Here is a 24,994-nt window from a genome sequence, read left to right on the forward strand (position 1 = left end):
ATCCTCAACTTTCATTTTTGGCTGCCAGCCAACTAACTTGTGGTCAAAATTGCGGGAGGCGTTGCCACGCTGTATCCACCGTTGAAAACTGTGCAAAACGTCGTCGTATGGAGGGCAATGATTTTTGGATCAAATATCTCTTTCCTGATTTCTAGGCGTTATCTTTGTTTTAGCTTTGCTGGCTTTTACCAGTGGACTTGGTGAGCTTCGCTTCGCAAGATATGGCACTGAATAGTGACAACGTTACGGAATGTAAGGCGACTAAACCTGTGCCAAACTGTGGAGTGTTCTCTTGGGCATTCACTCAAACACCATTGGCAGTGGCACCCCCATTCCTGAGACCATTCAACTCCAAGCCGAGTAGTAATTATGTTTGTCCAAATCCAAATACCATTCTTCGTGACATTCAAAGCTCTATCATGTCAACTACTGATAAATGCTTCAAATTACTTCACCTGTTCGCTTCTGAAAATCCTGTTCTCAAGAAGCTCCTCGCTTGGTCTTCTGAATTTCACACCATCCGCAAACAGGTACGTAACTCTCACTCTCTACTTTTTACTACGTACTCTTTTGGTGTCTCAATTGGAAAAATGTTGGAATCTTGATAGTTGATTGAAGTAGGAGTAATTGATTCTGATGGACAGTGAGTAGAGTCTGAGTTGTAGAATGTCTACTTTATGACTTTCTGAATAAAATTTTTCAGTAAGGGAAGGTTTCAATTATAATTTCAATCAGGCAGAAGACGAAAGAGAGACTGTAGCCAATAGCAAAGTAGTCGAGTTGATCCAATTACTGATTCCGGAAATGTTTCATTCAGCCTTGATTATGTTTTGTGCTACTTACATGGTGTTATTCTTGTAGAAACTTTATCCAACTTGCCCAACAATTTGGATGTTTTATCATTTGTTTTAGGGCTAGCAGTACTGCACTATACAAGATTGACTGCCTAATGACCGATGTAAGTAGGGATCCCCTCTCTATCTTCCTATTGAAACTAAACGGTCCATCATGAAGATTTGTCTTAGACTCCTGGTGAATTGACATGGTGTATGGTTGTATGCTTTTTCGGAGCATATAGTTTTAGTGGATGAAAGTAGACATGAAGTGAACGCCAAGTTAGAAACCTAGGGGGACACCTTAGAATTTAAAGGCTTTAAGTTAAGTAACTTTAAAACGTAGTACATAGAGTGTAAGTCTAAGTAATAGGAGAAATAAAGATGGGGCCATAAAACTTGATGGTCTAGAGATGCCAAAAAATGAGTGCTTTTGATATCATGGATCAATAATTCTTAAGGATGGAAAGATTGAAGAGGATGTGAATCATAGGATAAGAGTGGGGTAGATGAAGTGGAGAAGCGCATAAGGAGTATTGTGTGAGCATAAAATACCTATTAAAAGAAATTTTTACAAGATTGTTAGAAGAGCAATCGTGCTATTTGGCATTGAGTACTTGGCTATTAGAAAACGACATGTTCGGTTAAGATTAGCATAGCTGAAATGAGAATGTTAAGATAAATAAGCGGAAATACAAAGAAAGATAGGATGTGAAATGCATAAATTCGGTTAAGATAGTAGTGACTCCCATTGATGAAAAAAATGAGTAGGGTCACTTGAGATGGAGAATGAAAAGAGGTAGAGGAGGACCAAAAATAGCACTAGTAAAAGTTGTTGTTTGTCTTGTAGTTTACCAAGGATATGTTCCCAGCTTTCTTTATCTTCTTGTACTTTTCTTTATGATACATCTAAACTGATATTTAATATTCTTCATTTCTTTGATCAGTTGGAGTAACTTGTTGAACTTTACTTCAGATTGACTGCAGGAACTACAGGAACGTGAGCTCTCTGTCCAATCACAATTTTGCTGCTGTCTTACCTGGAGATTCAGTGGCAGGGCTTGTGGTGGCTAATGGCATCCTGAATTTCCTGAACATTTATAACACAATTTTGATTGTCAGGCTTGTCTTGACCTGGTTTCCAAATGCTCCCTCTGTCATCGTTAGTCCCCTCAGGTGATCATCCTATATGTTGAAACTCTGATATAGTAAACCTTTCAATTCCATCATAGGAAAAGGGAAAAAATACAGGAAAATTGAATTCATGTGAACATGGTGTTAGAGAAATTTGATTAGAACTGCTGAGGTGATTAACAATGAATTTGCTTTTTAGAGTCACACTGGCTGATGTGATAACCTCCATATCCAATCTGAATTACAATATTGTAAAGAAATAAAGGCAGAATTGTTCATAGATAAGGTCATCATTGTTCTTTAGTCCATGGGGTGTCCAGAACATATAATTGATGTTGGAGTTTGTAGCCTGCTTTATGCATTTAGCGTTGAATTTCAACTTGCTTCAGTGATATGGAAGATTGACTGATTGTTTATTCAGTTCACTTAATCTGTACATCTTTCTGATGGATATAATGTTTTCGTTCAGCACTTTATGCGATCCGTACTTGAACATATTCCGTGGAATTATCCCACCACTTGGAGGGCTGGATCTCTCTCCCATACTGGCATTCCTCGTTCTGAATGCCTTTACTAGCACTGCTTCTGCACTTCCTGCTGAACTTCCTGGGACAAGAACATCTGAAGAAGGTCCTGCATCTCATTCAAAGTTTACTAATCTTACTACGTCGCAGAAGAAATGGCTGCTAAGGCTTCAAGGAAATAGGTCAAAGAGCTCTGGTGGTGTCAATTAGGCTATTCTGTTCATTTCCTTCTCTCTCTTCAAAATTTTCTGCCTTACCAATTGTCATAGTCAACTAGGTATACATTTGTGTATTCTTGTCATTTTTGAGTTATGAAAAATCTTCCGAATATTACCTATTTACCTTGACTTTGAATGGCTGAGGTGTAGAAATTCTTTTGTTACGCAGGTTGTTTCGTTGTCTCATCTTCTGGTATCTTGTTAAAATGTTGTATTAGGCATGCATGAACAATCCAACTTAATTTATTCTTGTCAGGGTGACTAGTCTGCTGCTATTGATATTAAGTTGTTCATGGCTAGTTGTTTTAGCTGACTACTTGATTTTGTCTTATGTACTCTAGATATGTATCAAAGAAAATGATGTGAATGCGGGTTTTTTAATTCATGTAGAACACTTTGTGCAGCTATGTGATCAGATAGTAATAATGAATGGAATAGAAGTTAAGGCCCAAGCTCGATTCTCAAAGGAGATAACTTATGACCCATTCACATTCTTATATTTTTGGTACGTAGACCTATACATGAAGATCTCCTCCTCAGGGAAGACTTTTTTGGCTGCTTTATGATGAGTTTAGAGAAAACCAATGAACTCTTGCTGAAATGATACTTTCTTCTCTCATAAAAATGAGTAGATGGTGAGCCTGTTGATCTGAAACCCATTGGATAGAAGTATAACTTACCAAAAAAAAAAAAAAAAAAAAAAAACTACTACTATATGCTTGGAGAAAGTCTATGGTTTCCTATCGGGCAGGTCGAACAGGTAGTTACCATCCTTGTATGCACTTTATTGTTTATTCTTCCACATACAATAATCCACTCAATTTTCTTTGTTCTATTGTGAATTTGTGATTGGTAATGATCACAATTCCGTGTTGCTTTTTAATTCCTTTTGATGAGACATTAAACGGCTTTGCCGCCTTGTATATTGTGGATATGTGTTTGAATAGATTTGAGAATTTATGCAACTCATAGACAGAATCAGATTCCAAACAACCATGTACACAGCATCAGACATACTATATTTTTGTTAATGGGGGAATAGTCTATCCCTTTCCAGGACTTGCTCACATCCATTCAATCTAACCAATGTGACTTCATGAGTAAGCTGCCAAAGCACTATCTTGCAAAGTACCTGATTTTCATTACTTGGATTCCCTGGGGAGGATAGAGTATAAAATGAGTGTCCTTTTTCCGAAAAACTTCTCCAAAGACGCTGTCCCGGAAAATTCCCTGAGATCAGCTCCAAAAGCAAGCTAACATCAGCAACTAGTCCCAAAGAATATATCAATATAAACTATCAAGAGGGATGGAGAATTCTCTGGAAAAATCCCTCCCATCACAGCCTTCCCTCTTTTTTCACCAAGTACTCACTTGGCCACTATACAAGTTTTGGTGAAATTTGATCAACTTGAATCCTTAAACAACGAGACAAGGCGGTTTTCTGTAGAGAGTTACTTCCTGAATGGAGCTTGGAACTACATACAGAACAAGCAGGTTTACTTCATATGAGAGGCTGGTGGTAATAGGCTTGGCTCTTCTAGCTGTACTTTCTCCTCTCTATATTGACCGGAAACTGGAAAGTGATGAAGAACCTGAGGAGGAGCCCTTCAGCCTTGTTTCTTGGTTGCCTCTGCTGCTCTTGGTGTTGATCTTGGCCATTGTTTTGTCACATTACTTAGATCAGAGCTGTAGCAGGTTTGATCCTTATTGGATTCACAGAGTTGGTGGCTCTTCTTGTGGTATCATTTTGATTCTCTTGGTGCTTGTACTGGTTTTGAAGTGCAAAGGTTCTGTAATGAACTGGGAGGCCTGACTTAAATGAGAGAGAGAAAGAGACAAGTCTCAAAGATTTGGCGTGGTGCCGTGTTTGAGGAAAACAAATAAGCAGCTTCTCAGTTTGGGATTGAAATATTTTTTGTATCTTTTCAGATATAAGAGTTAGCAGCTTATTGAATGAAATCTAAAAGTTTTTGCTCTATTAATATTTTTGATCCATTTCTTTCTAGAGAGTAAAGAACAAGGAAAACAGCCTCCCTTTCTCTCTCTCTCTCTTCACATACACACACACACTTTTTGAGTTGCAAAAAAAGAACACTTTTCCATGGTTCTTAACAAATACCTGGGGTTCTTAAAGTTGAAAGACGAGTCAGATTTTCACCACATTGGATTTTATTTTTATTTTTTTAATTTCACAGACAGCATGTAAAAATAGAACAATGGAAAAGGAATTCTATTAGTTTTCTATGTTTTCTCTTAGGGATGGAAAAGTAAAAGAATGACAAAGGTTGGGAAGATATAAATATATATATATATATATGTATATTTTTTAAAAATTTTCACCATTTGGCACCACATCCGATGATGAGAAAATGGAAGGATTGGAAATATATATAGATTTTCTTTGATCGGTTTGCAAGAAAAATGAAAGAATGAAAAAGGTAATAGGTTTTAATTTATTATAATGCTCATATTATATAAGATTTCTTTTTAATAGTAGATAAGATTAAAAGAATTAATTGATTAATTAATAAGTAATCAAATACTATTTTTTAATAGTCAATCTAACCTCTTAACCACACACACACGAAAAAAAAGAAGGCGGCAAAATTGATTAAAAAAACAAAGTAGAATGGGTTTCATCACCCTTTTTGAAGAAACACATTCAGCTCCAACGAACTAGAGCTTGCTTCATTTGTTGGCTAATGCAAAGGCCAACTTTCATGATAAGACAAAGTTCAGAAGACAACCACCATAAATTTGGCAAATAGGGGCTTTGTAATAAAACGCTAATTCCGGGAACAATTAATTGAGCGTCTAGTGTCATCAAAGTAAATTGATTTTAAATAATTCATTTTTTTATTTCTTAACCATACCCATATATGTTTATAAATTAAACTACATAATAATTAATAAATTCCCTCAAAAAAAGATTAAATATGAGAAATTTAAGAGAATATTAATGTTTATAACATTTTTATAACAAATTTTATGTGATAAGTTATTACTGGTTCTAATTTGAACTCACTACTAAAATTATTTTTTTGTTTATCAGTAATAGTTAATCTTGCCACTTAAAATTTGTTATGAAAGTATTGTAAAAATGTTGTGAATATAGTATTTCTTGAAATTTAAATAGTTAACCGGATAGATTAATAGTAAATTGTGAAAATAAATTATATAAATGTATAAATGTATTTTATCAAAGAGTTTGTATATATATATATATATATATATTTGTGGTGGCTAATAAGTTTTGAGATGAGGAACCACATCAAGGAATTTGACTAAGCAGAATATGAAGCGAGATTCCAGCTATCTAGATCCGAACTTGCAAGATTGAAACAACTTTATTTCCTAGGCTTCTGATCAATTAGGTGGGTTGATTGGAGACCCTCTGAAAATCAAGGTAGTTCTTAGGAGTTGTATGCCTTTAGTTAGAAGAAATATGGAATAGCTGTAAAAAAAAATTCCTCCATAAAAATTGAATTAATTATTTTGGTTTTGTATTTGTTATTATTAGACTATTATTATAGGAGCTTTTACTTTTAATTCAGGGTTCTTATTAATTTTTCATCATTTATGTGTAGAAAGTGATATGAAAGTGCTAGATAATACAATTTACATTATGTTTATAAACCTAATGAGATTTTGGGAGAATAAGTCCTATAAGATTCTTGATAATAATTGAAACACGGGGATATCATATTTCCTGGAATTTTAATCAAACCTGATGTTGCGGAAGCCTGAAGAAGAGCACACACGATGATCTCTTGATAGAACAGAAACTAAACTGTTAGTTCCTAGGTAGTAAACCCAAAGGAGTTAATACCGTACCGGAGGCTGTACCGATTTGGTCAGCGGTACGATATATTTCGGATATCGGTCAATACCGGTGTACCGTTTCGGATTTACCGCTATATATATATATATATAAATTCATAGATTAGACTAATTTGTAATCTTAAACCCCATACAAGCCCAAGCCTATACATCTATATCTATAAAAAGAATTAAAAATCATGTCAAATTTAAAACACTAAGCTTTCACACGTGAACTAATTAAGGGCTTAAAAAAAATAATAAAAAAAAGAACATCTGACATGTGAAAGGACTTTTGAGCCTTTGTCCGTTTCTAGGAGCTAGAAATTAATTAAAAAAAGAAAAAAAAATCTGACATAAAGAAGTTGCTTTTAACTTTGTATACCACTTTTGCAAGCTGTCAACTTTATTGGGTGTTTAAAAAAGCTGAAATTCAGGCTTGGGCTTAAGTCAGACGCAACCAAGAAAGAGGAAAAAGAAAGAAAATCTGAAAGAGAGAAAGAGAACGCTGGGCAACCAAGAAAGAGGAAAGAGAAAGAAAATCTGAAAGAGATAAAGAGAACGCCAGTCAAGTCTGGAATTTGAGGGAGGAAAAACCATGCACTACGAGTTTGAGAAACTGTAAGTGACGCCGGTGAGTGGAGAGATGAGAGAGTGAGAAGGTTTTTTTTTTTCTTTTTTTATTCTTCTTTTTCTTGTTTCGGCCCGGTATGCATTTACCGGCTGGAACACCCGGATTTCGCCGGTATGGCCGGTACAAGACCGGTACGCCCGGTATTTTTTCCGGTACAAAATAGGAGGGTTGAGCATACCGGATCACTGGCCGGTATGGTACGAGATTCACTTCCTTGAGTAAACCTTGAGTCCACGAGGGGTTCATTGAATCCACAAGGTGATAGGTCTGGAATCCACCAGAGAATACAATAGACACAAGTTTGAATTTTTATTGATAATAAACTATGAAAAAAGATTACAAACTTAGGGGGCTATTTAAGGGTTCCTTAAACCTTGACAGACAAGAAAATATAATCTAAAATAACTCCTAATTGATACCTAACTATAACTGGAATCAAATTTGACCTAAAAAACATTAAATGCACCTAAAAACAAGGAAATAAATCACCTAAACCTAAAATAATGTTTTTTACATAAAAATACCAAAAATAATAAATTACAATAATTAAATAGTAAATTGTGTCCTACATCAGACCCCTTCACTTGAAACAAACTCGTCCTCGAGTTCATCTTTGAAATCTGAGATCTCCCATGCCAAGAGAACAAATACTTTGAATACTTCATTTTCTTTGTCTTCTTGCCAAACTTGAAAGTCATTAATTGGGCAACTTGAACTTCTTCTCCCTTGATCTTCATGTAATTGACAATATTCACCAAATAAGAGTCGATGATCAAATCAAATCTTTCCACCCCAATAAAATCATTAAACTTTGTTTCGGTGTCTGCCTATAAAATAATAGGAGTTTGAATGTTGCAATCATCTAACTTGATTTCATTGAGATTGTTGACAACTTCCTCTATAATTTCTTCTTTAATGGTCTCTATTATCTCAACCTCAAGATCTTTCTCTATAATGGGGTCTTCATTAATCTCTTTCATAATCTTGATTTCAGGTTCTTCTTCTATAACAAGACCTTCATTAATTTCCTCAGAAATATCTATATTTTCTTCTTTGACTTCTCCATATTCTTCAAGAACGATTTTTTTTTTAACATGTAATTCTTCTTTTAACGGTGGAATATTTGGCTCTTCAAAATAATTCAAGTATGAACTTCTTGGCCAATAATAATCTTGTATTGTATATGACAAGATTTCTTCACAATCCAAATGATAAAATTTGATAGCAAGCATCTTTTTCATCCTTGGCCATGATCGAATTTTGTCTTTACCTTGTCGAATTCTATCAGATTGTACTCGTTCCCATCAACATAAGGCATACTTACTAAATTTATACAAAGCAAGTCCAACTTTTCTCTCATAACAAATATTCTCATAGCCAAATAAATCCTCTAGATCAAGTAACCAATCAAGAAAATCTTCTTTTAAAAAATAACCATTAAAACTTGCAATTCTCTTATAAGGTCTATATGAAATTTGCTTACCAATAGGTTGCCCGTGAGTTATGTCTCCGCTGCAGTTATCCTTATTGTTTCCATTCTTCAACGACACCATCCTAGCATAGATATTTATGAGTGCTTGTTGTACGTCACGTAATACTTGCTAAGTTATTCGTTGTTGTTGTGGTGGTAGTTACCGTCTCGCCGGTTAGCAATCAGACCAGGGTAAGTCAAGGCTCTGATACCAACTGATGTCGCGGAAGCCTGAAGAAGATCACACACGATGCTCTCTTGATGGAACAGAAACTAAACTGTTAGTTCCTAGGTAGTAAATCTCGAGTCCACGAGGGGTTCCTTGAATCCACAAGGTGATAAATCTAGAATCCACCAGAAAATACAATAGACACAAGTCTGAATTTTTTTTGATAATAAACTATGAAAAACGATTACAAACTTAGGGGCCTATTTAAGGGCTCCTTAAACCTTGACAGATAAGAAAATATAATTTAAAATAACTCCTAATTGATACCTAACTATAACTGGAATCAAATTTGACCTAAAAAACATTAAATGCACATAAAAGTAAGGAAATAAATCACCTAAACCTAAAATAATGTTTTTTACATAAAAATACCAAAAATAACAAATTACAATAATTAAATAGTAAATTGTGTCCTATATCAGACCCCTCCACTTGAAACAAACTCGTCCTCGAGTTCATCTTTGAAATCTGAAATCTCCCATGCCAAGAGAACAAATACTTTGAATACTTCATCTTCTTTGTCTTCTTGCCAAACTTGAAAGTCATTAATTGGGCAACTTGAACTTCTTCTCCCTTGATCTTCATGTAATTGACAATATTCACCAAATAAGAGTCAATGATCAAATCAAATCTTTCCACCCCAATAAAATCAATAAATTATGTTTCGGTGTCTGCCAATAAAATAATAGGAGTTTGAATGTTGCAATCATCTAACTTGATTTCATTGAGATTGTTGACAACTTCCTCTATAATTTCTTCTTTAATGGTCTCTATTATCTCAACCTCAAGATCTTTCTCTATAATGGGGTATTCATTAATCTCCTCCATAATCTTGATTTCAGGTTCTTCTTCTATAACAAGGCCTTCATTAATTTCCTCAGAAATATCTATATTTTCTTCTTTGACTTCTCTATATTCTTCAAGAACGATTTTTTCTTTAACATGTAATTCTTCTTTTAACGGTGGAATATTTGGCTCTTCAAACTAATTCAAGTATGAACTTCTTGGCCAATAATAATCTTGTATTGTATACGACAAGATTTCTTCACAATCCAAAGGATAAAATTTGATAACAATCATCTTTTTCATCCTTGGCCATGATCGAATTTTGTCTTTACCTTGTCGGATTCTATCAGATTGTACTCGTTCCCACCAACATAAGGCATACTTACTAAGTTTATACAAAGCAAGTCCAACTTTTATCTCATAACAAATATTCTCATAGCCAAATAAATCCTCTAGATCAAGTAACCAATCAAGAAAATCTTCCTTTAAAAAATAACCATTAAAACTTGCAATTCTCTTATAAGGTCTATATGAAATTTGCTTACCAATAGGTTGCCCGTGAGTTATGTCTCCGCTGTAGTTATCCCTATTGTTTCCATTCTTCAACGACACCATCCTAGCATAGATATTTATGAGTGCTTGTTATACGTCACATAATACTTGCTAAGTTATTCGTCGTTGTTGTGGTGGTAGTTACCGTCTCGCCAGTTAGCAATCAGACCAGGGTAAGTCAAGGCTCTGATACCAACGGATGTCGCGGAAGCCTGAAGAAGAGCACACACAATGCTCTCTTGATGGAACAAAAACTAAACTGTTAGTTCCTAGGTAGTAAACCTCGAGTCCACGAGGGGTTCCTTGAATCCACAAGGTGATAGGTCTGGAATCCACCAGAGAATACAATAGACACAAGTCTGAATTTTTATTGATAATAAACTATGAAAAACGATTACAAACTTAGGGGCCTATTTAAGGGCTCCTTAAACCTTGACAGACAAGAAAATATAATTTAAAATAAGTCCTAATTGATACCTAACTATAACTGGAATCAAATTTGACCTAAAAAACATTAAATGCACCTAAAAACAAGGAAATAAATCACCTAAACCTAAAATAATGTTTTTTACATAAAAATACCAAAAATAATAAATTACAATAATTAAATAGTAAATTGTGTCCTACATCAAAACCAAACGTGAGCATAATTACATTTCTAAATATTTAGGTCTCCAAACATCACAATTCTAGAAGTTGGCAACTCAAAGCAGTGACAACAAGCATTAAGGGCCCTTTTGGGTAATAGTGTTTAGTATTAGTTTTCAAATTGATATGAAATCTGTGATCTAAAAAGTGTTATAGAAATTTTTTTTTAAAGTGTGTGTGTGTGTGTGTGTTTTTTTTAAGTGGTAACTATTTTGTGGATCCCATGCTTTTCAAAGTGGTATGAATGTATTTAATTTTTGTATTGTCAAATCCTATGGGTCCTATGCTTTTCAAAATATTTACAACAATACTATTAAACATTGTTACTAAAAAATTGATAACCATTCTGGATAAGTTATTAAAATAAAGTATTTAAACACCTTAAATTGAGAATTGTGACTCAAACACTTCTACCAAACACTTTTTTTGGGCCCACATTTTTTAGTGTTTAAACGCTGAAATTTGTTGTTTGAACTCACATATCAAATATACCTTAACTATTCCGCAAGCAAAATGGCCAATCAAAGCACACACATGATTAATTGTGAACATTATCATAGACCTAGGAAAGATCTTAAAAACAACAATTAGGACAAACAACTAGAAAGAAAATAAGATAGCCACACATTAGACAAAAACACTAAAGATTTACATGATTTAGCAATAGCTTACATCCAAGGACAATAAAATATGAGTATATTATATCAAAAAGATATTACAAAATGTTTATACACTTAAAAGAGCATTTACAAGTGGCAAAAGTTCTTTATAACTAATTCATAATCTTTTCCTATATTGGAAGACACAGGAAATAAGACTTGATATATTATTATCTATTTATAAGATTTCAATGCCTATTCTTAAATGCATTTTTTAATAGATAATGAATACAAATTAATAAATTCCCACCCTCAACCATTGAATTAATTAATTATATATATATATATATATAAAGGATAATGAATACATGTCATACACCCAAACTCTACGAAGTATATAACGATCAACATTGATCAATCCATTCGCAAAATTTTATCCTAAAAGAAGTAAAAATAGAGTTAAGTTTTTGTTCAATGCATCAATGTTAAATTGAACAAAAGAGATGGTATTATAATTTATATATGTACCCTCTCTCATGGGATGAATTTTAGTGAGATTCATTCATGTGATCACCCACTATGTGAGAGAATGGATACATGTATCAAAATCACGACTTAGAGTAAAGTTAAGCCTATTATAATAAAAAAAGTCATGTCAATAAAACTTCTTTTCTACAGTCAAATCTTTGAAAATAATCTTTAAAATTATCTTCCATTGTTAGAACAAGCAATTATAGTGCAGTTTTCATCAATGAACGCTCTATTAAATGCTCAAGAACAGTTTTAAGAAGCCAAATTAAAATCTCTACTCAGAAAATTCTAATTTTCTACAAAAATTAGAAAGCCAAACAGCAAAAGCTAAATAACTGGACCAAAATAATTAATGAAACATAGCTTGATCTTACCATTACCTAAACTAGAACCAATCTCAGCTTTCTCCATCTTAGTTGCTTCCATTCAGGTCAATAGAACCAGAAGTTAAAGCTGCGTCCAATGACACCAACCCCATACCAAGACTCAACCAAACATTATGATCACCGTCATCATCATCGTCCACTTTTCCCTTCCCCTTCTCTTCCTTTGTGTATCTCATTCTCTTATTTGTCAAAGAAGACAATGACCCCGACCCAAGTCTTAACCAACCACGACCATCATCATCATCATCATCGTCATCAACTTTTGCCTTCTCTTTCTCTTCCCTGGTGTATCTCTTCCTCTCACCCCTCAAACTGGTTCCCTTTTCTTCTTTAGCACGATCAGTTTCACCGTACCAACGATCATCACCATCCGAATCAATGACAATAACACCGTCGACAATGCCATGTCCCAGCTCAACCGGTTTCATGTTGAGATCAAAATCAAACACTGGTTTTTTCTCTGCCCCTTCTCTTTTCTCATCAGCCTCCTTTGACACCAACGCTTCAAACCAATCCCTATCTTTGCCTTTAGCCTCAACCTCAACTATATTAGTACCCTCTTTCAGATCAGACTGAATCTCCCTAGGACAAGAAAGCTTTGGTTTCTTTTTAACAGGATTCTCAGAATCTGCAGATTCAGGAGGTGAAAAACAAGTAGAAGAAGGGTATCTCTTGGTCATCGTGATATTGGAGTGAGAGACTATTGAGCAATCTACAGAGGTCGGGGAAGGAAATTTTGTGGGTTTCATTGCTATACTTATAGAAGATATTTTCGAAGCAATTAAGGAAAGATTGAACCGCCATAGACTCAGAGAGAGTCTGAGATAACTTACCAAACCAAGGAAAACAAATGTGAAATCAAATGGTGAGAGTCGTGAGCGAGTTTTGAGGAGCCGCCGAGTAGAGTTTAGGCAGTACCGAAAAAGTTGCTGTAGTTGTGATGAGTTGTCTTTTATGGTACGGAATTCTTAATTTCCTTTCCTAAGAGCAACCAAATCAATGTTGCATGATCTTGCAAAATTTAAAATTAAAAAAAAAAAAAAAGTTTAAGGCATTTTACACATTTTGATAATAAAAAAAAACACTCATATTAATAGGTGTAAAATTGTACATAAATGTACAAGTGTTACAGAAGCATCCGTATCCGTTGATGCATAATTTCTGTCCATTTTGTAAAAAAAAACATGTTTTTTTATTTTATTTTACACACTCATTTTATTGAATAAATGTGTAGAATGGACAAATTAATGTGAGCGTTTTATAAAAATGAGTATGTAAAATAGAAAAATTATGTTTTTCCTTGCAAAATGAACAGAAATTATGCATCAACTAATGCGGATGCTCTAAAAGTTCTTTTCATCCGGTCATTGGAAAAAATTAATTAGAAAAAACATTTTTCATATCCATCCTTTATATTTTACATAACCATTTTTACAATAAATTTTACATTTATCTTCATTTTGGATACACCATAATCATGTGCCAACATAATTTTATTTTTTTCTCTTATATATAGTACATATGCATTAGGTTCCTAATTGAATTTAAACACCTAAGCATTGACCAATAAAATAAATATAATATATGTTTTTTTCAAAAACAATTAATTTTTTTAAAAAGTATTTAAATTCATTTGAGAAACTCAATACCTAAGGTATTATATATAAATTTTTTATCCTTTAAATAATATATTTTTAGAAGAGTCCAAAGGAGAGAGAGAGAGTGTGTGTGAATAAAATTAGGGGAAGTGTTTTACATAAGGTACAAAGCTTTTGTTGATTTAGGTAGGAAAAAATTTATATACACAAAAAGTTTGAAAAAAAAAAATTCACACCAAGTTGATGGTGGCATATTATTTTTAGTAAGTAAAAAAATAATGTTAATGATAAGTTCAAATAAGAACTGGTAAAAACTTATCAATTTAACTATTGTGAAAAATGTTATGAACTTTTTTGTGTATGTACAATTGTCTTTAGGTAAGCACTAAGATAGTGTATAATTTTATGCAAAATAGGGAACAAGATGAAGTTTTTTTTTTCCCTACCTTTTATAGCTGTAGTATTATCTATTTTTCATTTTAATAAGTTTTGCATAATTGGATAAGAATGCTCTAACAAAAGATAGATAAGCATTGTTGTTTTACCTTCCCAAGATCCATAACTGTCATTTTGGTTTTTTTCAATAAAGTTAGATATAGTGGTGACTTGATGTAATTATGCCAAACTTTCTCAACGCAATAAGTAATTTTGGTAACAACATAATCATACAGTTGTCAAAACATAAATTGTATCATGAATCAATTTTTATTTTTTTTTGTATTGTGTATCGTAACATACTTAAACACTTAAAAAAAATTAAAATACATATAAAAGGTACATTCGTTATAAATGTGAAACATATTCAACTAAGGACTAATTTAATCATCTCTTTTGTAAAGAAATCAAATAAACATGTGTTTAATACATTCACATTCAAATTTATTAAACCCAAAACAGTTATATATGATATATAAGCCAAAATAATAATTTCTTTCACATTGTATTCATAATTTTGCCTAATCAATTTCATTTAAGTAGATTCTCAAATTTCATTTAAGTAAAATGTTATCATCATGTTCATCATCTTGTAAAATTATTTTTTCATTGACATTTTCTTCCTCATAATCAACATTTACTATCTCTTCTTGTTCTTCTATTTTAATAATTTTTTTATACTTCCTAAGCATTCTAGCTTCTTTGACTTTTAACAATAATAACAAAAATAAAAAGTAAATATATTGTCATTTAATACATTATTCATAATATAGAAAATAAATTTACAAATATGATTGTGAAGTGTCAAGTTCATATTTATAGGAGAGAAAAAAATATTCATGAACATATTATTATATTGGGCTCAATTAAGTAGCCAATAATTTTGTATTAAAAACAAGTCTAACAACTTGTTGGACTTGAATAAAAGCACAAATTTTAACAAAACACCCAATTTAAATTCACATGTCTATGTATTTTATAGTACATTTAATTTTATGATATGATTCATAAGAAACACATCTATGATTGTACGATTCATGAGTATGTTCAATATGTATCTACAATACAGTACTTTTTTCACTTGATACAATACATAGCACATATATTATGATACTAACAACTACTCATTAGAAAATAGGAAGTTTTAGTTATTAAGGCACCCCTTTTGACCACAAATCACACCTTTTTTTTTGAAGGGTGATGTTTAGGATACAACATATTTTTCTATATAAGCTTTACATACTGCTATACGAATTTTTTAAACATACAACAATGAAAGTAATTAAAAATTTTATTTATTATGTAGATGTAACACTAATCACATTTACAGTGAAGTTAGGTTGCAAGCCTTTTGTAATAAAATTGACAATAACTTTAGCATTTTTTTTTTTGGTTGAGAATGAGCATTTTTCTTTTTTAAAAGTCATCATTTTGTGGCAAATTGTTCAATTAAGGCATTTATATTTATATAATATATTAAAGTGAAAACTAAATCAAGAATCCAAATTAAATAAAAATTGACTTCTAATTTTGGTGCCAAGTGTCTTTAGGTTTTTAAGTCACTTTAATTTTGCCCTAAGTGTCCTTCCAATTCACGTGTCTAAACTTAAATTTGATTTAAAAACAAATTCGATTGGAATTTAACATGTTTCTATGTAATAGGATGAAATATGTGCAACATGTTTCTTATTTTAAAGAAATGTTTCGTGTATATATGTATCTACTTGTGGTCAGGGACAGCAACATGGCAGGTTTCTTATTCCTCACCCTCCCCTCTCCCCATTCCACTACCCCTTGCCCTTGGCCCTGCCCCTGCCCTGCTTTGGGTTGGGTTTTTATCCTCCTGCCCAACAGGCATAAAAGGTACTTGCTCCACGCAATATATTTTTAATTTTATAATATTATAATATGATTTAAAATAATCTTTAAAAAAAAAGACTCATAAAATATCACAAATGAAGTTCTAACATTACTAAAATCTTCTCAAAGTAGAAGAATATAAAAATTCAGAGTCTTACAAAACATAAAAACAATTTAAACATGACAATACAACAATTAAAAATCATAAACAATTTAAATGTTAAAACATAAAAACATAGATATAGTAATACAAACACTAAATTACTAAAATACATCATAAATTAATGTTTAAAGACTGAAGTGTATATACATGCCTTTAAAAAAAAAAAAATCACATTCCTAGTCTACAACTTGGAATGGATGGTTACATAAATCTACGCTCCTCAATGGTTTTGGGGCAATGATCCTTAACTCCCTCTCTAAATACATTTTGGGTGGAGAAACCATCCTTGCCAGTTTCTACTCTATTGGGTGGGCAAAACAGGTCTCATTTAGGTTAGGTTGGATTGGATACTTGCGGGACAGGTTTAAATAGTCATCCTTATTTTGTGGTTATTCTTGATTGCACCCATCCATACATGGTTATAAGCTTTGAATTTCTTTATATATATATATATATATATAAATTAATGACTCAATATCCATATTCTTGACCTAATTCTTCACAAAAGTTTTGAGATTGACGATGAGATATTTGATTCAGTCATTTCAGTGTGTATTGGACAAACCTACCTACGACTCTACGAGAAGGGTGTTAGAATTAATGAGATGAGACTACAGAAATGTATTTTGAAACAAAACTCATTGTAGCAAAAATTTTGAAGACTTCAAAAGAGTTAATCAAAAACTTATTTTATGGTTATGGAAATTCACTAAAGCTTATCTCCATATTCAACATGCAAATAAGAATCAATGTGATAACTTTTGCAACCAAAGGATGAAATGAGAAGCCACATCACGCTGTGAAGACGCTAGTTTCAGAATGCATGAAATTTACTACAACACCCAAAAGATATCTTAAGGCAAATGCAGTAGTAGTAGGCTAGATGCCGCTTTCCTTTGTACACATTAACAGAACCATACTTCTAATTTCATTAAGAAAAAATTGCCCTCAGCAGCTAAGGTAATATAAAAGTTTACAAAAGGAGATATAACTGAAGAAAATCAATAGGATGGATTACAATGACCGTGGAATAAAAATACGAAACATAAATTGAATAAGAGAGGCCAGGCCTATCAAATATCAGTACAACATTACACAAGAGGCCCCCAAATCAAGTGATAAATAATTTCTGATAAAAAAAATTGATCAGAATCCAAAGGCATGCCCCACTAATAGCAAAGCTGTGGCAACAAATGGCCATATACGACGGGTTTGAGACCAATCATGAGCACCACTGCAATCATCATTAGCACCACTAAAGCACCCAGGTCTTGTTACCTTAGCCACACCTCCCTCTACAGCAAAGCTGCTGCTGGTGTTGCCATTACTGAACAAGAGACACCAGAAATAGGGAGCCCCACCATCGGTGCCAGTCACTCCAGCTCCGACTTCAGTGTGAGTCTTATTGGAAATTATTTCTAAGCTTTTGTTGTTCTTCATTAGGATCTCTGAAAATGCTTTAGAAGGATCAACATAACGAGATTGGCAGCCAAGTAAACGACCGGTAACAGGAGAGAGGGTTGAGACCAGAACACCACAGGCAGGGGCAAAAGTTTGAGCAAATTCGGACTCAGCAGGCTTCTTCCCATTAGGCCCTCCTACTGCACCGCAATCACCTTGGTAGGCTTTTATGTACTGCAAAGCAATGCAGGCCAGGCCGGGGTTGTCATAGAGGGATTTCAACTTCTGTGCAGTTCTATTGTTGTCAAGTGCAGCCACTAACTGATCAGCAGGATTATTGGTCACTTTTACTGCAATTTTCATTCATAATATCATACATGGAAAAAATAAAAATTTGTTAGAAATATATGTTTTTTAATAAGTAAATCATGAATAAGAAAGAAATATATATTTTTTGATAAGTAATTACATGAACAAGAAAGAAATATATGTTTGCAGCAGTGACTTGAACTATTTGAGAGCATATAGCAGATAGGAAAGTCAAATTGAGTCCCAAGGAAGCAAAATATATAAGTTATGTCAACATATAATAAAAACCATAATTGAAAAATAAAAAATTAGAAGCAATTAATGAGAGTAGAAGAATAGAAAGGGAGAAGTGGGGGAGGGGTGGAGAGAGGACGAGATGTCATGATATTTACTTTTAGTACTGCCATCTAAGAATCTCAAGTTAAAAAATTCACTGAGCTTTCCATAGTGAAAAAAAAAAAAAAAAAGGGTTTAAGAAAGGTACACGTTCAGGGAGGGAGGATGCTTATGACAAGCCAGCAATTGAAGATCCCCACGTTCTTGAGGTTAAAATACCAGATTATCCGTACTACAGCATGAGACCACCCCATAGGACTTAATCATGAAATTACCCACCATTTGTGACATGTATCCAGTAAGACCCATAACCGAAAGAGCTATCACCTATTTCCTTTCTGATAGAACATGCAATTAACAAAGTTAACTTCATCAGTTTGTATTTAGTGAGACAAGTAAATTTATCTGAAGGGTCTTATTTCAGGTTTGCTCTATATATCTGTGTATGTGTGGAAAGAGGATTAAGAATTTAAGATTGAGTTTTAGAACGATAGTAAAGCCCCTAGAATAAAAGTGTTTCTTTTAGCCAGCTATATATTACAGATTTATTCATAAGGAAAGAGCAATGAAATATATGTCCCAAGAAGGTTAAAATAACTATGAGAACTTTAAGCTAAAAGGATTTTGCTAGCCTTCCAAGAGACTAACCAATCCAGCTTTATTTCCTATGATTGCTTTATCTTTCTTTCTTCCCCCTGATTTCCTAGCCTTGTTCTTATCTCAACTTTGTTTTGGTCGTATTTAAGCTATGCTCTCAATAAATAATTATCATGGATGAGTTGGTGAAGTATGAGTGGATATTGTTGGAAATTGCCTCAAATTTCTATTTTGGACTTGGATCTATTTGTTTTTCTAGGTGTGAAAAGAAAGTCTACTCCTTGTAAAAGAAGTATTGTTTGTATTTCTTGTTTACCAAGGAATTGAAGTTGTAGCCTTATATATATAGATAGTATTAAAAGGATTTGATGATTTTGGCCCAATGGTCCTCCTATACGCAGCAGAGAAGGGAAGAACTTAGAAAAAGATACCAATGTGTAGAGTTTTCCAAAGTAAGCAGTTGAGAGCTTAAGCCTTGCACAAATTCTTGCTTTGTGTGTGTATGTGTGTGTGCGCGCGCGCGCGTGTTTGTTATTCTTTATTTGCCTTTATTGTATTTGTACAAATCCGTGAGTGTTATTGCACAACATATATTATTAGTTCTATGTACTCACAATCCACCTTTTTTCTCCCACATTTGTTCTCCAAAATTATATTGCAGCTGTCTTTACCGATGGGTTTGTACAAGAAATGTTCTAAGGAGACTCCCAATTCCCAAAGGCAGCTTTGATAGGTGGAGCCGTGGAGGTGATTTTTTTCCCCTTTTAGATAAAGATTTTATGTGTGTGTGTGTGAGAGAGAGAGAGAGAGAGAGAGACGATAACAGGAAACCAAACTGTGGTGATGTCAATACATTAAGAGACATCCAATAACCCACACTGAGGTCTAACCAGAAGATGTTCAACTGTACTAATAAGGCTTTGAGAATGCACTCTAAACCTGTAGGAACTTAAACCAAGTTATATTAAATGAATGTTGAGGTGTTTTATTTATACCCATTGTCTTATTGTTAGTTTTAATAATGTATGAGAATCAATCATTAGATAATAGCCTTAGGGTTTTTGGGTTCATATTTATTCTTGTTATACATGATGTTGTGGAGGAGGTGAAGTGGTGACAAATAAGTAGTATTGACTAACATCCCCACACGATTTTGGCTCTTCAGAATATGTATGTGAGTTTCAATGTTTAATTGCTGTGTTATTTTGAGTTCTACTAAACCTATAGATAACAAGAAGGAAATGGCCGGCTTGACTTCTTAATATATAAGAACAAAGAAAAACAAAGGCAGAAAATCCTACATTGACAACCCATCTGACGATTTCAAGGCTCTGCCTTGTACTGGGGGTTCAAATGGAACAAGGAAAAAAAAAATCAAGATCTGTAATTTGTTTTCCTTTCCTTCTCTTCAATTTCTCAGGAACCAAATAAATCATTGAAAGAGGGTGTTCTTAGGTAGTGTAAGAGCTTTAACTAAAAAAGTCCCACCAGAGACATCAACTAACTAATGACTCTGACCCTAAGCCAGAGATCTAATCAACAAAACTGTTTCACTCTTAAATTCTCAACAAAAAGACACATGTTTCAAGTAAACACTTCAGGTTTTTATTCAGACATGGGTTAGCTACATTAATGGAAATATCAAAGAGACGCGCATTCAGACAAACAATACATAAGTTCTGAATCAGATCAAGCATCTCATAAATGCCCACTATAATTCAGTTGGGTTTCAAATCTTTAACATGCATACATTCTTCAAAATCACACTATGATCATACATACAAACATAGAAATGCATGTTTTTTTTTTAAGGCAATGGAGATTTGGAGGAGACTTACTTTGAGTAGCTGCAGCAGAAGCTAAGAAGAAGAGAAGTGAAAGTAAGAGAAGCCATGGAGTCTTTGTCATTTTTGCTCTTGCTTTAGAAACTAGAAACTCTGTGAGAGAGAGAGAGAGAGAGAGAGAGAGAAATGAAGCAGAGGTGAGTGAGTAATAAGTCATATGTCTGCTTCAATCGCTTGGCTGGCTTTGCGTAACTACGAGTCTAGAAAAGCCTATGATTTGGATTATTTTTTTAATCCTTGAAATGCCACCAACCGGGTTTCTATCCAACCCGAGTCGCAAATCAAGAAAAAACTGCTCCTAATTGCAGAAAATACCCTTCCACCGTGAAGAAGAGTATAGCCTTTTTTTTTCTTTCTTTCTTTTCTTTTTTTTAAAAGAAGAATTAATTTATTAAAAAAAGAAGAATCATTAATTTTATCAAAATACAACTTTTTATATTTAATTAAAGTAATTTAAAGGGACATTGAAGTGTTTTTTTGTATAATTTATTTTTAGAATACTACACCTCAATTATCATATTTAAAAATAAACAAATAATTCAATATTTTTATTTTTATTTAATGTTGAAATTTACTTGGATGTAAATATTATAATAAGTGACTTGCGACATTTCTATTAATTATTGAGAGACAATATACTATTAACCTCACATTTCAATCTTTTTCTCAAAACTTCCTATTTTGTCCGTGCATGAGGATATGCCAAATTTTGAATATTTAAAAAAAAAAATTGAGTAAAATTAATACCTCTGTCAGTTGTCGGTGCATGGATCCTAGAGCTGGATTTATTAAAAAAAATTAAAAATTAAAAAGGAGAGAGAGATCTGAGGGCAAACATGTCATTTTGAAACAGACATTTTTTGTGAAAGTCATAAAAAGGAGAGGAACAAACGGATAAGACCCATGTTTGTTTAATAGTATTATTATCTCAAATCTGTTTAGAGTCTTTAGAGTTTAGACACCACCGCCGGGAGAGAGTAAGAAAGGGATCGGAGGACTCGAATGTTGTGCGGGCATGGCCACCCCTGCGCACGTTAGCATCAAGCCTTTCTTCGATTCCTTAAGCTTCTCTCATTCTCTCTCAACCGCAAAAAAAGCTAATAAGTCGAATTTGACTCTAACGAGAACGAGGTGCGCATTGTACTCAGCGCCACCACCACCACCAAAATGGCGGGAAAGCAGGCGATTGGTCAACGTGTCCCTCGTCCTCTCAGTCTCACACTTCCTCTTTATCCCCAGCTGTACGAGATCTCTTTCCTCTCCAACTAACACTATTTAATTATCCTATTTTGTTAAATTATCGTTTGTCGATAGAAAATAATGAATTTTTAATCATTAATCATAATTCTAACATATTCTTTTCTAGCTTTTTCTTCTTCTTTTTTTTTGGCTTTTAGTTTTCCTAAATCTACTTTTCTTGGCAAGCAAGCAAAGTCGATTGAGTTTTTTTTTTTTTTTTTTTTTATAAATTATGGGATACATTATCTGTCTTAAACCATAATCAAGTTGCAAAAATCTATCCTTTAGTAATTGCTTCAATTTTCCCCATGTTCTCATCAGCCCTTTTCCTCGCAGCCAATGATTCATTATTCTATACTTGATCCCACCAAGTAGAAACTATGCCTTTTAGTACGTACATGATAAGTTCGACTAGTTTCTGACCCAACATATCCATCATCCCAAAAAACCATCAACATTGTAAATCCAATCAAGAAAGGATTCAATATTGAGGTTTTTACTAGAACAAGAAATACTGTCCCTCAGACGTTAATCCTCAATCTCTTTGTTACATCATCCTTTCCTTTGGTACCCTGCATATCCTCCATCCCTGTCTTCTAAATTGTCTAGTTACCTATGAGGGGATTGACATGGCCATGACAACCACCAGATAGGTCGTGAGTTTTGTCTCCTACACCATTATTCATATCATCTTCATGATTTATATTGGTATTAAGCCCAAAAGCAGTAAGCATCTCACAAATTTCCTAGAAATGCTGTTTCGTACTTTGCTGTTGAGCCCTTAACACCACTCAAAGCACCTATCCCCTCCTCTCCTTGTAAGTGTAGGGTGGAGAGTAAGGTTGTGTGTTCAAAACCCATTGGATATGCGCGTAACTTAAAAAAAAAGTAGTTACACTCAACCTCATTGCTCACCATATTAAATCGTTAAAACGCTATAATACTACCTAATGTAGAAAAAAAGAACAGTAGGCTAGATCTTGTTCTAGCTTAATAAATAGCTTGAAAATTTAAGGAGAACAAAATCTAGAATCCACCATAACTTGAGAGAAGTTCTTACAGATATTGTTTTATTTCAATCTAATAAACCATTCTAGATCAATGCATATTTATAAGAACTTTTTATGGTTTTTGACAAGCTTATCTAAAAATAAAGTTACAAAAATAGCCTTAAAATTTCATCAACTTCATTAAAAACTAAATTAATGGAATAAAATAAAAAAAAAAACAAAATAAATAAGTAAATATCACTATAGTTTTTTTTTATTAAAAAAAGAAAAGAAAAAAAGAATCAATCACTGAAAATTATGGACTACGACCATTTGACTTAATTTTTGATGATATTTTTTCTCGAGAAATTTAAAGGAAACTAGTTGTGCATAATATTTTCATATCCTAGTGAAAGTGAGACATGTATTGTATAAAACCACCATTAAGACATAAAGGGTTCAAGCATTCTGATTAAGCCCAAAGAATATTATTCAACTAATTAATTGTGTCAAACAAAAAGCTTGAGAAATTGTTTTATGCTAAGAATTAGAAGCAGACTAGAACTGGACAGAGGAAAGCATACAGAATACTAAAAATTTCAAGGAAGCCTCAACTTACCGCTCTAATATTTACACGAAGGGATCCTGCAGGGCCAGAACGTAGTAAAGATCGGCAGCTACCATATTGGGGTTGATCAGCTTCTAAAGATTTCTCTGTACTACTAGAAAGATAAATATAAGTACTCTTACACCTTGTTTATACTTTTTACAATGCTTATACAAGCCAAACACTAGGAGCATAGCACACTTTAAAGTTTATGTACAGAAGGAGAACAAAAAGAAAAAGAGCAGCAACATGATCTAACAAAATGGGAAGAAGTGGAAAAGACAACATACAAGCGCAGGGTGCACACATACACACACATTAAGGAGTACTTAGATTATAATCTATATTCTAATAATATTATAATCTAAGTGTCCCTTTGGCATAACTTAATTTTGTAAACTTATTTTTATTACTATTTATGGGTTTTACGACACTTTTTCATACTATTAATAGGTCGCATTGTACTATTTCAACTAACATTTACTTTTATTTACAGTACTTTCACTAAAATATTTTCAATTTTAGCAAAATAAATGAATCTTAAACAGACTCTAAATGTGACCAAAATATTTTCAATTTTAGCAAAATAAACGAATCCTAAACAGACTCTAAATGTGACCAAACATACAAGAGTGATGCCTAATAAAGCATAGTAAATCAAACAAAAGTTACATTATAAAATGAAATGATCTAAGAGCTTACCTAAGTCCTTGATCTGTAACTGCGTCAATATGACAGCCGGTATATAAACTTCCAATGGATCAAGTTTTTTCCTGGTTATTGAATCATATAACAAGAAGAATATATGGTAAGATACATAAATTCAAGGCATAAAGCTAAAAAGAAATCAGGCTGTGGCCCTGGACTCCAAGAAACATGACATTTCTGTGATCATTGCACATCACAAGGCCCATATATCCATGTTGAGAAAAAGCTCTAGCGTCTAGACCAGACGCGTATTTTTAATATTTATTGCCGTAACTCAACAAAATTTGGACTTATATCGATTATAAATTTAGAATATGAAAATATTGTTTCACACTCGTTTTACTGATTTCAACCACAATGTACACAATTTTTTTTTAAATTTTTTATTATTAATGTCCACACTTAAAATGTAAAATAAGTGATGATAATATGATATGGCAACCAGTGAGTGAGAATAATTGTCCATGCCATGGTAATTACTCATTAGCCATTACCTTTTCACATATTTATCGAAAAAGCCGCCAGCCATAGCATCTGCCAGAAC

General features: G+C 33.2%; 3 protein-coding genes and 1 non-coding gene across 4 annotated transcripts; 2 read left to right on the forward strand and 2 right to left on the reverse strand.

Annotated features, from left to right (window-relative positions):
- Positions 1 to 105: 105 nt before the first annotated feature.
- Positions 106 to 3,017, forward strand: LOC111997863 (ylmG homolog protein 2, chloroplastic). The gene is made up of 3 exons (XM_024029995.2): positions 106 to 530; positions 1,810 to 2,009; positions 2,437 to 3,017. Exons 1-3 carry the CDS (start codon positions 222 to 224, stop codon positions 2,699 to 2,701), a joined length of 774 nt encoding a protein of 257 aa, XP_023885763.1. The 5' UTR covers positions 106 to 221; the 3' UTR covers positions 2,702 to 3,017.
- A 618-nt stretch (positions 3,018 to 3,635) lies between these two features.
- LOC111997846 (uncharacterized) lies at positions 3,636 to 4,691 on the forward strand. The gene has a single exon (XM_024029978.2). The coding sequence runs from the start codon at positions 4,172 to 4,174 to the stop codon at positions 4,520 to 4,522; it is 351 nt and encodes a 116-aa protein (XP_023885746.1). The 5' UTR covers positions 3,636 to 4,171; the 3' UTR covers positions 4,523 to 4,691.
- Positions 4,692 to 17,325: 12,634 nt separating this feature from the next.
- Positions 17,326 to 21,142, reverse strand: LOC111997845 (uncharacterized). Its single transcript, XM_024029977.2, has 2 exons — positions 20,902 to 21,142; positions 17,326 to 18,171 (listed from the first exon to the last, which is right to left on the reverse strand). The coding sequence occupies exons 1-2, from the start codon at positions 21,062 to 21,064 to the stop codon at positions 17,567 to 17,569; spliced, it is 768 nt and encodes a 255-aa protein (XP_023885745.1). The 5' UTR covers positions 21,065 to 21,142; the 3' UTR covers positions 17,326 to 17,566.
- Positions 21,143 to 22,370: 1,228 nt separating this feature from the next.
- Positions 22,371 to 24,994, reverse strand: LOC111997866 (uncharacterized). The gene is made up of 3 exons (XR_010631473.1): positions 24,945 to 24,994; positions 24,445 to 24,515; positions 22,371 to 23,849 (listed from the first exon to the last, which is right to left on the reverse strand). It is a non-coding gene; the product is annotated as an uncharacterized LOC111997866 (transcript).

The sequence above is a fragment of the Quercus suber genome, unplaced genomic scaffold, assembly GCF_002906115.3.
Source record: "Quercus suber isolate HL8 unplaced genomic scaffold, Cork oak 2.0 scaffold_216, whole genome shotgun sequence".
Lineage (NCBI taxonomy): Eukaryota > Viridiplantae > Streptophyta > Magnoliopsida > Fagales > Fagaceae > Quercus > Quercus suber.

Excerpts from the sequence above, each read along its gene's own strand:
- LOC111997863 (XM_024029995.2), top strand. The coding sequence starts at position 222 with ATGGCACTGAATAGTGACAACGTTACGGAATGTAAGGCGACTAAACCT. Across the intron at positions 531-1,809 it reads TTCACACCATCCGCAAACAG|ATTGACTGCAGGAACTACAG; the intron begins GTACGTAACTCT and ends ACTTTACTTCAG. Across the intron at positions 2,010-2,436 it reads GTCATCGTTAGTCCCCTCAG|CACTTTATGCGATCCGTACT; the intron begins GTGATCATCCTA and ends GTTTTCGTTCAG.
- LOC111997845 (XM_024029977.2), bottom strand. The coding sequence starts at position 21,064 with ATGACTTATTACTCACTCACCTCTGCTTCATTTCTCTCTCTCTCTCTC. Across the intron at positions 18,172-20,901 it reads TTCTGCTGCAGCTACTCAAA|TAAAAGTGACCAATAATCCT; the intron begins GTAAGTCTCCTC and ends TGAAAATTGCAG.
- LOC111997846 (XM_024029978.2), top strand. The coding sequence starts at position 4,172 with ATGGAGCTTGGAACTACATACAGAACAAGCAGGTTTACTTCATATGAG.